At 38.3% G+C, this 12378-nt stretch overlaps 1 protein-coding gene across 1 annotated transcript in view; it reads right to left on the reverse strand.

The window, feature by feature from the left end:
* Positions 1–353: 353 nt before the first annotated feature.
* Positions 354–12378, reverse strand: part of LOC124612950 (zinc finger and SCAN domain-containing protein 2-like) — a 187004-nt gene continuing 174979 nt past the window's right edge. Inside the window, exon 6 of the mRNA XM_047141466.1 lies at positions 354–969. Coding sequence (XP_046997422.1) covers positions 652–969 — 318 coding nt within the window. The 3' untranslated portion in view covers positions 354–651. The remainder of the gene's footprint in view (positions 970–12378) is intronic.

Below are 12378 nucleotides of genomic sequence, written 5' to 3' on the forward strand. Positions count from 1 at the left end.
TTCTAAACACTTCACCACCAATCAAGATTAGCCAAAAAGTTTGTTTTGGCACATATTCCCAAAAAAAAACTTACCTCTTTGTTCCAGAATCAAAAGTTCCTGTATCTTCATAGCATGTATGTTCAGGATAATGATCTGAGCTTACATTAAGCATTACTCCATAATTTATTGCACTACATCATATACTCAAAAAAAAATGGTTCTATAAGAACTGGTGCAATTTATACTGCTCTTTTTCATTTCAACAAGACATATAACAAAATGAAATTACAAAGAAAATTATATTGAAACAAATTCCATAACTGTGACTATGCAGAAAAAAGTTACATTTTCAAAGCAATATTCACATCAAATCAATATAAAAACAAGTCACTATTATTATTTCCTTGTGTAATAAAGTTTACATCCATCCAGAATGCACATTTTCATAGAAAATTGCAATTACGTTAATAATTTCCATTTCAGGAGCCTAATAAAAATTTTGTAAACTACATAAACGGTAATTCTACAGTAAATTTAAAAATAAACACTGATTAAAATTTTTTCAATGTAAACAAAATTTCTACAAATAATTAAAACTCAGAAGATACACTCTTCCTAAAATTAAATAAAATTTTCAGAGGACATGGCAAAATGCATAAATTAGAAACACTAACTGCTGCACTTCTTTCGATGAGCCATCATGGTAGATCGCGACACAAACCCTTTTGAGCAAATGTCACAAGCGTATGGTCGCTCACCCGTGTGGAGACGTTTATGAATAGTGAGTGGAGAGAACTGTGTAAAGCTCTGTCCACAGACATCACATGTATATGGACGTTCACCTGTATGTGACCGTCGATGGCAGCGAAGTGCATCACGCCTTGCAAATGCTTTCCCACACCACTCACACTGGAAACTCTTTTCACCTGTGTGCACTGTTGCATGGATGCGAAGATCAACACGGGTCAGGAATCCTTTACCACACACCTGTTGATCATTTGAAACTTTCAGTAAAAAAATAAAAACAACTTTTAAACAATGTGGTATCAGCCTGAAATGAATTGACATACAGATTATAGTTCATAATTCAGTGAAGACATGTAAGATAAAAATACCATGAACATCTTATTAGAGCACTATATCTCTTTCCCATCCTTGTCACTCAGTGTAACATTTTCTATAGACCTAGAAAGGAAATATGTGATGAATATCTATCTTACACTATTGTTATAACACAGTCTGCCACCAGAAACTGGCCATTGTTGCTAGTTGCATAGGAGGGGTTCAGAGCACAAGTGGTGTAACTCCACTTTTCGTTGAAAACGAGTTTTAGAGATATTCATTAACAGGGAGACATCTACAGTTCAGAGCTATAAGTACACACCTCTGAGGTTTCACCATTTGTGCATAGAGTGCAGCACTGTGTTAGTGCTTTAACTGTTTCCCACCTTTGTTCAGAGCACAATGTACATATGTCCACGTGCATTAGTAGAAGATGGAATGTGAAGGTTCTTGTACTGACCATATTCTAGAGTGTTGTTCAGAATATCCACCACACAGCGAGGAAAATATTCCTATGAATGATGCTATGACAGGTAGGCCACACCAATAATAATTAATAATATTCTACAGTAGCCAAAATGAATAAGATACTGTTTCTAACCTAACCCATTGAAGGGTGCTGCATTTTACCATTATACATACACCTGAAGAGAAGTGCAGTTTATAACAATTACTTATTGTGTATACTATGAACATACAATAACTGCATTGTAGCATGCAACTACAGTATTTGATGTAACTTTATTTATCATACTGCTAGGGGATATGAAAGGACGTGAACTCCCAACAAATGGAAATGGAACATCCATGAGAATAACAGGAACAGCGGACAATCATATATATCTCATAGTGGAAAGAACATCCCAGAAAAGATATTTCAGGACAAGGCATAACTGCCGGAAGGAATGTAATGCAAAAATTGAGGCAGTAAAAGGAAAGAAATATTCAAAAATTTTTGGAAATTAGCAGACTACTCCAGACACAGTGTGTACATTCGGGGACTTGTTCAGTCAAACTCAGTACTTCTTAGGGTAGGAAATAATAGTATACAGGTGTGGAAATAAATGAAGGGAGATTATACAGGTGTATAGGAAAGGAGTTCCCTGTAACTGATTCATGAACTGCATATTCTGATTCATGTACATGGCAGAACAGTAATTAACATGTGTGTTTCCTTGATGAAAACAATGCAGGACCCAGACATGAAAGTGGAAGTAATAAACTACAAATTTATGATACCTGGCCATTGCTACCTACCTAATGATGCAGACTTTGGTCTGATTGAATTAGCCAGGCACAAAAAAAAAAAAAAAAAAAAACAATATATTTACTCAGCTGGTGATTGAGTAGATAATATCCAAGGGAGTAAAAAGATAAAGCCTTTAATTGTTTGCATAATGAATACGACTGTGTGTCAACGAAGAAGCTACTAGACAGCACAGTGATCAGGAAAAGGGCTACTGATGGGCATCTGTTAAATTGGCAGCAAGTCAGATGGATGCAATTTGAAAGGGCAATGCCATTTTCCATGATGTTTAAATCAAGTTTCCGTCAGAGTGAAGAATTTCATGAGGTGGATTTTCGTAAGCACACATTTAGATCTTCTAAAATTTATTCCTCCTGTGTATCATGCATTCTTCATGAACTTGCCTACGAAGGCGTCTACTCCACGTTCAGATTCCCGTGATCAGATTTCAGACGAGGCAAACAATGAACCTGTATTCACACAATGTACTTGAGGCTACAGTGGATGAAGGATAAAAGTGTTCAGCGCACAAACTGAGTAACTCCTTTCTTTTTTGTTTAACAAGTCATACTATATTGAGAGAGATTTTAGTGCACATTATCCTGTATTCATCAATACAAATAAATTATTAGCATTAATAATTGTTCTTAATGAATGCACCTCTTACTGAAAACTATTGTAGGTGGAGTTACACCACTTGTGCTCTGAACCCCTCATATTTTAAGTGTAACACTGCAAGAAACCTCAGTGATTAATTTAGCAGTCCCTCCTGAGCACTGATCAGATTTTTTAGGTAAGGGAAAGAGCTTAAAACATTTTAGAAATCCAAACAAGGGTCAAGTTTCATACATAATGTCACAAGATCATCCTGCTGACAATTCTACCTAATCAGCCTGAGCAAAAAGATGTATATCTTTATATTTTAGTAGTATAATGTGTTCTTGACATCTATGTTTCACTACATTAATAAAAATGAATTTCTCTTTATTCCATGTGGTATTGATGGGTGTTAAGACAACACTGGCATCTTTTGCATTTTGATACAGACTTTTGTAGTGTCAGATGTGATCATTTAGCCAACGGTCAACAATCAGAAGATGATGACAGCTTCTTCTTCAGGATATATTATCTTCTGTATTATATCAATAAAATTATAGAAATCATCATTCTATGTGGACAATCTTCGTAATTTGATATAAAGAAAATATTAGTCTTCATTCTCCGCAAAAGCTACAGTATAGTATTGAAACTGGTTTGATCGTGACTGAAATTATATGTAATGATAATAAACTGTGGTACAGTAAGAGTCTTTTGCATTATAAAGTTTTATAATGGATACTGCAATTTTCAGAAGAAACTGACTATTTCACAAAACTGAAAATTGATCTGCTGATGTTTGAGGTGAAGTAGAAATAAAATATGCCTCTCAGAAGACAAAGCACTCAGGCAAGTCACGAGAGGTGGTCAACACCACAATGTAGGGGATGGCTTACATGGGTAAAGTACAGTGGGGATTTTGAGTGCCCCAAGACCGATACAGTACCTATGAAGGTCCTGTAGGAAATCTAAAAGGTGGTGGTTAATGGGGCACTGGTAAAGCTGTTAAGGGCCTAGGTAGCCAACAGTGGATCAACAATTAGCTTTCAACCTGGGAAATAGCCTCAGAAAGAATGGATATAAAAGGCAGTGACCCAGCACGGGAAACTAACTACAAACTGAAACTCTGAACACTGGAACACTGACAGGAAATGCAGAAGAAATAGCAGATGCAATGGAAAGGATAAAGCTATATATTTTAGGTTTGAGAGAAATAAGATGGAAAGGAGAAGGCAGGAGGGAACTGAGGAAAGATTACAGATTGTACTGGACTGGGAATAAAGAAAGAAGACAAAAGGGAGTGAGAGCTGTTGTGGGGGATGGTATAACAGAATAGGTACAGAGGATAAGCAACAGGATAATGTAGATGAGAATAATGACATAGGAAAGAAGTACGGAGGTGGTTCAGGTATACGCCCCTCAAGTGGGCTGTACATCTCGAGAGGAGGAGGACTTCGAGGAAGAAATACAAAAGCATTTTAATGGTGAAAGGATCATGGTCATGGGAGGCTTGAATGCACATGTAGGGAGTGAAAGATGGGGGTTTGAACATTTATTAGGAGCAGAAGAATGGGGAAGTGGAAATGAAGAAGCAAAGATATTGCAGGAATTCTGCAAGAGAACTGGTCAGATAACTCCTGGTTTCGGACGAAACAGAGCAACAAGTAATGTGCTACAGTAGGAATCTAGTGCATAAATATTTAGTGATTACATGCTCTATGACTGGGAAAGGAAGAGAACTGTAACAGATATAAAGGTACTACCACCAGAGGCAATGGATAGTGACCGCCTGAGGCAATGGATAGTGACCTCTGGCTACAGGCGATGAGCATGAGAATCACAAAGGAATGGAAAAGGGCAGAGAACCATAAAAAAGAAAATTAGAGTATAGAACCTGAAGGTAAAGAAAGTGAAGGAACAATACCAGAAGATTCTTAAGGAAAGGTTATCAAAGGAAGGGCATGGTGGAATGAAAGAATCAAGGAGGTAGTGGGAAGGAAGAACAGGGCCTTCAGACTGTGGTTCCAAGAAAGGACTGAATTATCGAGAGAGGAGTATGAGAAAAAGAAGAAAGAGGCAAATAAGATAGTGGCTGAGGAGAAAAGGAAATGGATGGAAGAATGGACAAAGATGTTGGAGGAAGACAGGAGAGGAAGTAAGAAAGTACTATACACAATGGTCATAAGTAAGAGGAGAGGTTTGAGAGAGGATCCAACAATAATGGATGGAAATGGGAACAAGTTTAATAACAAAGAGATGCTAAAGATAATGTGGAAAGAGTACTCTGAGCGCCTGCTAAATCCAAATGGACTTTGAGATGAGGATAATAGAGTAAAGGAGGTGGGACTAAATTCTGGGAGGGAAGAACCTAAAATGAAAAGAAGTGGAACTGGCATTGGTTTGGTCAAGATGAAAAGTGGAAAGGCACTATGTATGGACAAAGTAAGTGTCGAAATGGTAAGGGGCAGAAGAAATTGGGAAACAGTGGCTGCGTAATGTGATGAGGGTGGCATGGAATGAGAAGACTCCAGAAGATTAGAAGAGGACACTAATTGTCCCTCTATTCCAGAATGTGAGTAGGAAGGATTCTAGGAACTACAGGAGTCACGGTACAGGAGTCATGGTACATGAAAAGATCTTTGAGACCAGAGTCCAAACAAGGGTTGGGGACAAACTGAGAGAGTAATAGAAAGGCTTCAGACCTGGGAGGTGAATTGTTAACCTCATACTTGCAGTGAGGCAACTCCAAGAGTACCACTATGAATTTGGGGAGGACCTCGTGATGGTGTCTCTCAGCATAGAAAAGGTATTGATAGTTTTTGTAGAATAAAGGTCTGGGAAGAACTAGGAAAGAAGAGAGTGGGGAAACAGAGAGGTTCAGATTGGGAGATGTACAGTGGAAGCCTGCAATCTATGAAGGTGAGAAATGAAAGGACGAATTCGTTCCATCAAACAAATGGTGTAAAACAGGGCAGTGCTTTGTCATATCTCCTCTTCATTGTGGTCTTGGATGAGATAATGACTAAGGTGGCAGATGACTTGATGATTTGGGAAACAGGGAGGAGGAGATTTAGGAACAACTGGATGCTTGGGAAGAAACTGTGAGGCAGTATGGAATGAAATTTAATGTAAACAAATGAGAGATCCTTGTTGCAATTAGAAAAAAAGAAAGGCCAACTAGCGGAATAAGGATTGGAGGTGAACAACTCGAGAATGTGGAGAGTGTCAACTAGTTGGGGAGTGTGATAGAGGAAAAAGGAAGAAATTAGAAAGAGATCAGTCAACATGGCAGACATGCAGAAGCATTCCTGCAAAGTATTAGGGTGCTCGGAAGATTACAGGCGTGTGAAATGAAGTTCCTCAGAAATAGTACAGCAGTAACAAGGCGGTATACGATGATGAATGAAAGGGCAAGGGAAATAGTGAAAGAGGAAACCTTGCAGAGCAGGACAGAAACATAAAGGTTAAGACTGTACGGGCACTTGAAGAGAACAGAAAACAAGAATATTCCCAGGAAAATACACGAAAAGGAGATGCGAAGAAAATGACCAGGAAGAAGACCAGAGCATAGACGGCTGAAATATCTGGAGGAGTGTGTCGAAAAAAGAGGTGAGGACTGGACCGAAACAAACACAAAAAGATGTCGGGAAAATAGGACTAGAGGGCAAGGCTCACGTGCTAAACAGACCCGGCCTGGGGCCGGAAACCGTTCGGGATGATGACGATGATGAAAAGTGAAATATACATAAAATATTGCAAAAGAGAGTGCTAAACAATGTACAGCAGCAGAATCTAGACAAATTTAACATTTCATTTAAACAAAATATTATTACTAAAAATTTATTTACAAAAAATCATTAGAGACCATTCAACGTATCTTTCTTTAACCAGAATAACGGCATCCTCACGTATGCAAAATATAAAGTATCTCGAGTTCATTACAGTAAATTCTACCTTAGTGGTGGTCCTTAACGATGTCACGTCGGAGTGTCGAGATTTTCTACACAACCTTTCAACTGTGCTCCACGTATAGTAATCCGGGAGATTTAAATGAGGGCCGTTACGAGGTCAAAATTCTTCAGACAAAGACACGGACCACGAAGATAAGAGAAATTAGGCCTCGTACGGAAGCATACAGATTGTTGTTCTTCCCTCACTCTATTTGCAAGTGGGACAGAAAAGGTAATGTGGTATAGGGTACTCTCCGCCACACACAATACGGTGGCAAGAGGAGGATGTATGTAGATATAAACCTACATATAGATTTCAAACTTGTCTGACATACTGTTGTTTTGTACAAATGGCTCAATTATGCCAGTGTATTGTCTTGTTGAAGAATATATGCAATTTCATACATCACTGTTTCCATCCACGGCTTAACTGTATTTCAAAAATGTGGGTGAATCACATGACCCACAGTGGACACAACACTTACAATGTGAGGACTGGTGGGACATCCTGTGGATAGCAGCAGTTACTTCCCTGGTTGTTGGTTGTACCTACCATAAATCTTAATGACAGAAATGAATCTGATTCACCCTGCAGCACCATTTTTCAACATACACAGAAGCAAACTGCAGCAACTAACTCACTTTGCCCTAGCAGCCTCTGAGAGTTTTGTCTTACCCTTCAATCTGTAGGATTTGTAATAAAGGTCCTATTCAGCAGTTCTACACATTGTCAGTTTGCTTACACTAATAACTTTGCCAGTTATCACAATTCTTGCCTCATATTCTCTGCAGTCAGTTTTCGAGTTCTGTCGACGGCTTCGGCCATTTTCGTGATACGGTCTCTGAAATGACACTCCCAGTGAAGCGATCGAGCCTCGTCGACTGTACGACGTAATGAGAACTGGAGACCTCGGGATTACTTTGAATTTAATATATAAAACTGGAAGACTGGACTAAAAGTTTTTACTCTAAAGTGAATGGCCAGATTACTTTAACACGGTACTGAAGTATTGTAGTTAAGTAGTGTGACTTAAGTGTATATAACATTTACACCGATGAAGAATCGACATTAACTGGAAGTCTGACAACTGCTTATTTAATACGTCGAGAAGTTACCGTATGCTTTACAATTTGTACTTAGAACAATTTTAAAATAATTACTATTAGATTCAAAGAATATATAAGAGAGAATTTTTCTCAGTAATAAAGAGAACAAGTCAAGTAATTCAATAGCGAGACCAAACACTAATAATGAAGGTTACACAATATTTGTCAGTAAATATTAAAAGCAAAGAAGTTTTTATGGAAATTTAAATTAATTTTGAGTAAACTTGGGCAAAGAAGATTAAAAAGCTGACAGTCAGAGCTACATACAGAGATTCTGTGGGCACAGTTTGTGTGATACGCTTTTAGTTCAGTCTCCAAGAGAACAATTCGAGACAACAGCAAAAGAGAGTGCAGTGGGCACGCTCGACCTGACCGGCGGCAGTTTAAAGCCGGCAGTTCCACACGGCGGACCAGTCTGCAGTTGAAACAGTGACCTTACAGTGGCGATCTAGCACGTGCAGTATCTGCAAATGAACAGCAGATGCCACTTCTACCCACGAGTGGCAAACACGGCATATATGAACTCCAAATGCACTTCACTTTATCAAAACTCGAGGGGTTTACTTTAAATAAGATAGCAATCATTAACAGTGCATTTAATTTCAATCCACACAGTGACCTTATTAGGTGAATTCCAACTGATAGTTTCATATGTCAACGGAATGGGAGCAGTGGGACATAAACTGCCACGCACTTCGGAGTGGTTCACAGATTATAAAGATGTAGATGTAGAGAGTAAATTTCAATTTATACTTTGAATTTGTTCAATGATTTTCACTGACTTGTTAATGACACAGTTCAAAGAATGATATATCATTTATGATTAGTAACTTTCTAATAACTATCAACACCACTTCCATGACCCATTTTAATTACTAACTGAGAGAAGATCAAAGGCCTGGCTCACGGAAAAGTGCAAAACAAGACATATGGATGTGTTGTCAGAAGTGAATAACACACTGAAAAAGTGGAAGAAAGTGTTTCTCAAATAGATAATGGATTTTGTCAGCTATGTAACACGGTTTCTCAATTGGAAACAGGACTATCTAACATAGGTGGTAAAAATGCACAGTTTTAAATGCCTGTTTAGATTTTGTGGAAGAAATGATACAGAACAAAAATGAAAATATAGGTACTATTGGTTCAGTACAGGATTTTCCAGCAGATAAAGAGAAAATATCAGAAACAGAATTAATAGAACCAGATGTTAATTTAAAACAAGTTACAACTAAGAAAGTAAAATATCTTACATTATTTAATATGAAACAAAGCCACGTTTGAAAATTACAAGGTTATTGAAATAATTAATCATAAACATATTTGCTAGATGATAAGTTACTGTCATCTGTTACTACTGACAAGCTACTATCTTTATAAATTGAGGTTTTAACCTCACTACATGATGATGGAGATAATATGTTCTTTTTTTTTAAAAAAAAAAAATAGTATCACCTATTAATACATATATTAACTTTGAGTACATCAGACATGAGAAAAGCATACAAATAGATGATTTATATCTTGTTCACAAATGGCATATGCTGCACATGGTAAAACATTACTACTTTATCCCCTTAGTACCCATGGTTACATTAATGGTACACATGACAGGACTGGAATTTTGTTGATTTTTTTGGACAATGACCTTCTATAATCTTGTTATGCTTATTCGAGGACTGCTGAACATCAAACAGCTGTTCTTTCAGTTTTGTGTTAATAGTTGCAAGAAGCAGTCCACTACTGGAAACAATTTGCAATTAATTTTAAACATGTTTTCTACAGCCTCATTCTTATCACATCCATGAATTTAGAGTAAGCATAATAATTAAAATATTTTATCATTCATGTGCAAAAACAATAAATAGTGTCTTAATAAGCCAACAATCACATGTCATTTACTGAAATGTATGCAACATTATTTGTATCATGGGGATACATGCTACATTTTCAGTGTTACACAAAAGTAATACTAATGAGAGCACTTTAATAATTATTACATTTTTACGCCTTTTTCTACAATTTTCCACAAAATTGCCTCCTTCTGGAGAAGATGGAAATAGAGAAAGATGAAAGAAGAACTAATCATTTTGCCATACAAAAGAATAATGTTCTGTTGCTGTATAAATACAACTTTCATCATTTTGGCACCATCAGATACATATGGTGTAAATCCAGTAACTGAAAGATACTCTGTCTGGTAAAGGAAACACACTGAATTTCCTCAATCCTCCGATCCGACAAAATACAGCAAGCATATGGGTGGAAGTGGTCAAACACATCAAAATGTGAATCAGTACAGGATAAATATCCATAACAGGAAATGGTACTGGGCTCTTTTTAGTTGATTACTGGATATCATTGTGCACAATGCCCGGGTACTCTACCACAAAAATACAAATATGATCTCTCATATACATTTTCAAGACAAAATGTGCAGGTGTGCTTGAGGAGGATATGGATGAACACCACAATCCAGTACCACACCACACAAGCTTCAGATTGCTGGAATGAACCAACTAATTGTGAAGATACAGCAACTCAAAAGGTCACAATGTGTTGGAATAAAGTATGTTACATTACCACTTACGCAGTACAAGAAATGTAATGTGCAACTGCATGTTGAATTTTTTGGTGCTTATCATACCAAGTCATTTGTTATACGTAAAATAAGGGAAAAGCAACCAGTCATTTATAGCAGATCGATGCATGGAGCACAGAAACACACAACAGAAAACCGCATTCACACTAGCTTTCGGGTACAAGCTCTTTTTCCAGCAATAGTACATTCACACACAAACCACACAGACATTCACAGTCACACTCTGATGGCCACAGCAAGACTTAATTATTGATTCTCAATTATTGAAAGCAGTGGTCTTAGCTGAGGGAAGTGGCATGGGGGTGAGGAAGGGCACAAGGAGGTGGTAGCAGAAAAGAGGCAGTCCTTTGGACAGATGACTTCATGGCTGCACAAGAGAAAAAAAAAAAAACAGACAGTACAACAAAAAGAGATGGAAGAAGGTGGAGAGGGGGGGAAACTGAGGGGAGGGGGCAAAAGGGGAGAAAGGTGCAGATGAAGATGGAGAAAGGGAAGCAAAAAAGACAGAAGAGAAGTTGAAAAGGGGGGAGGGAGGCAAAGAACGTCACATGGGGAGGGGGGGAGGGGGGAGGGGTGGTAGTAGAAAGCAGAGAATGATCTGGACAGAAAAGGAGTGACATGGACAGACAGAAGAGAGAAGGGAAAAGGCAAGATAAGGCAGTGCACACAGGATAGTGGAGGTTTAGGCCCAAGAGATTGTGAGAGCACAGGATGTATTGGAGAGACAATTCCCATCTGCATATTTCAGAGAAACTTGGGCTGCAAAGGAGTATCCAAATGGCCCACATAGTGAAGTTATTTGTGTTGTGGTATGCAGCATATTTGGCGATTGAGAGGTCAAGTTTGTAGTTTGGTGGTGGCCATTCATGCGAGTAGACAGTTGATTACTTGCCATGCCCACACAGAATGCTATACAGTAACTGGGGCATAGCTGATACATAACATGGCTGCTTTCACATATGGCTCTGCCTTTTATTGAGTAGGAAATGCCTGTGACTGGGTGCAGTGGGAGGTGGTGGGTGTGTGTATGGGACAGGTCATGGACCTGGACTGACCAAATGGGAACGACCCACGGGACGTAGGATTGTTGTTGTTGTTGTTGTTGTTGTTGTTGTTGTTGTTGTGGTCTTCAGTCCTGAGACTGGTTTGATGCAGCTCTCCATGCTACTCTATCCTGTGCAAGCTTCTTCATCTCCCAGTACCTACTGCAACCTACATCCTTCTGAATCTGTTTAGTGTATTCATCTCTTGGTCTCCCTCTACGATTTTTACCCTCCACGCTGCCCTCCAATACTAAATTGGTAATCCCTTGATGCCTCAGAACATGTCCTACCAACCGATCCCTTCTTCTAGTTAAGTTGTGCCACAAACTTCTCTTCTCCCCAATGCTATTCAGTACCTCATTAGTTATATGATCTACCCATCTCATCTTCAGCAATCTTCTGTAGCACCACATTTCGAAAGCTTCTGTTCTCTTCTTGTCCAAACTAGTTATCGTCCATGTTTCACTTCCATACATGGCAATGCTCCATACAAATACTTTCAGAAACAACTTCCTGACACTTAAATCTATACTCGATGTTAACAAATTTCTCTTCTTCAGAAACGATTTCCTTGCCATTCCCAGTCTACATTTGATATCCTCTCTACTTCGACCATCATCAGTTATTTTGCTCCCCAAATAGCAAAACTCCTTTACTACTTTAAGTGTCTCATTTCCTAATCTAATTCCCTCAGCATCACCCAACTTAATTCGACTACATTCCGTTAACCTCGTTTTGCTTTTGTTGATGTTCATCTTATACCCTCCTTTCATGACACTGTCCATTCCGTTC

The sequence above is a fragment of the Schistocerca americana genome, chromosome 4, assembly GCF_021461395.2.
Source record: "Schistocerca americana isolate TAMUIC-IGC-003095 chromosome 4, iqSchAmer2.1, whole genome shotgun sequence".
Lineage (NCBI taxonomy): Eukaryota > Metazoa > Arthropoda > Insecta > Orthoptera > Acrididae > Schistocerca > Schistocerca americana.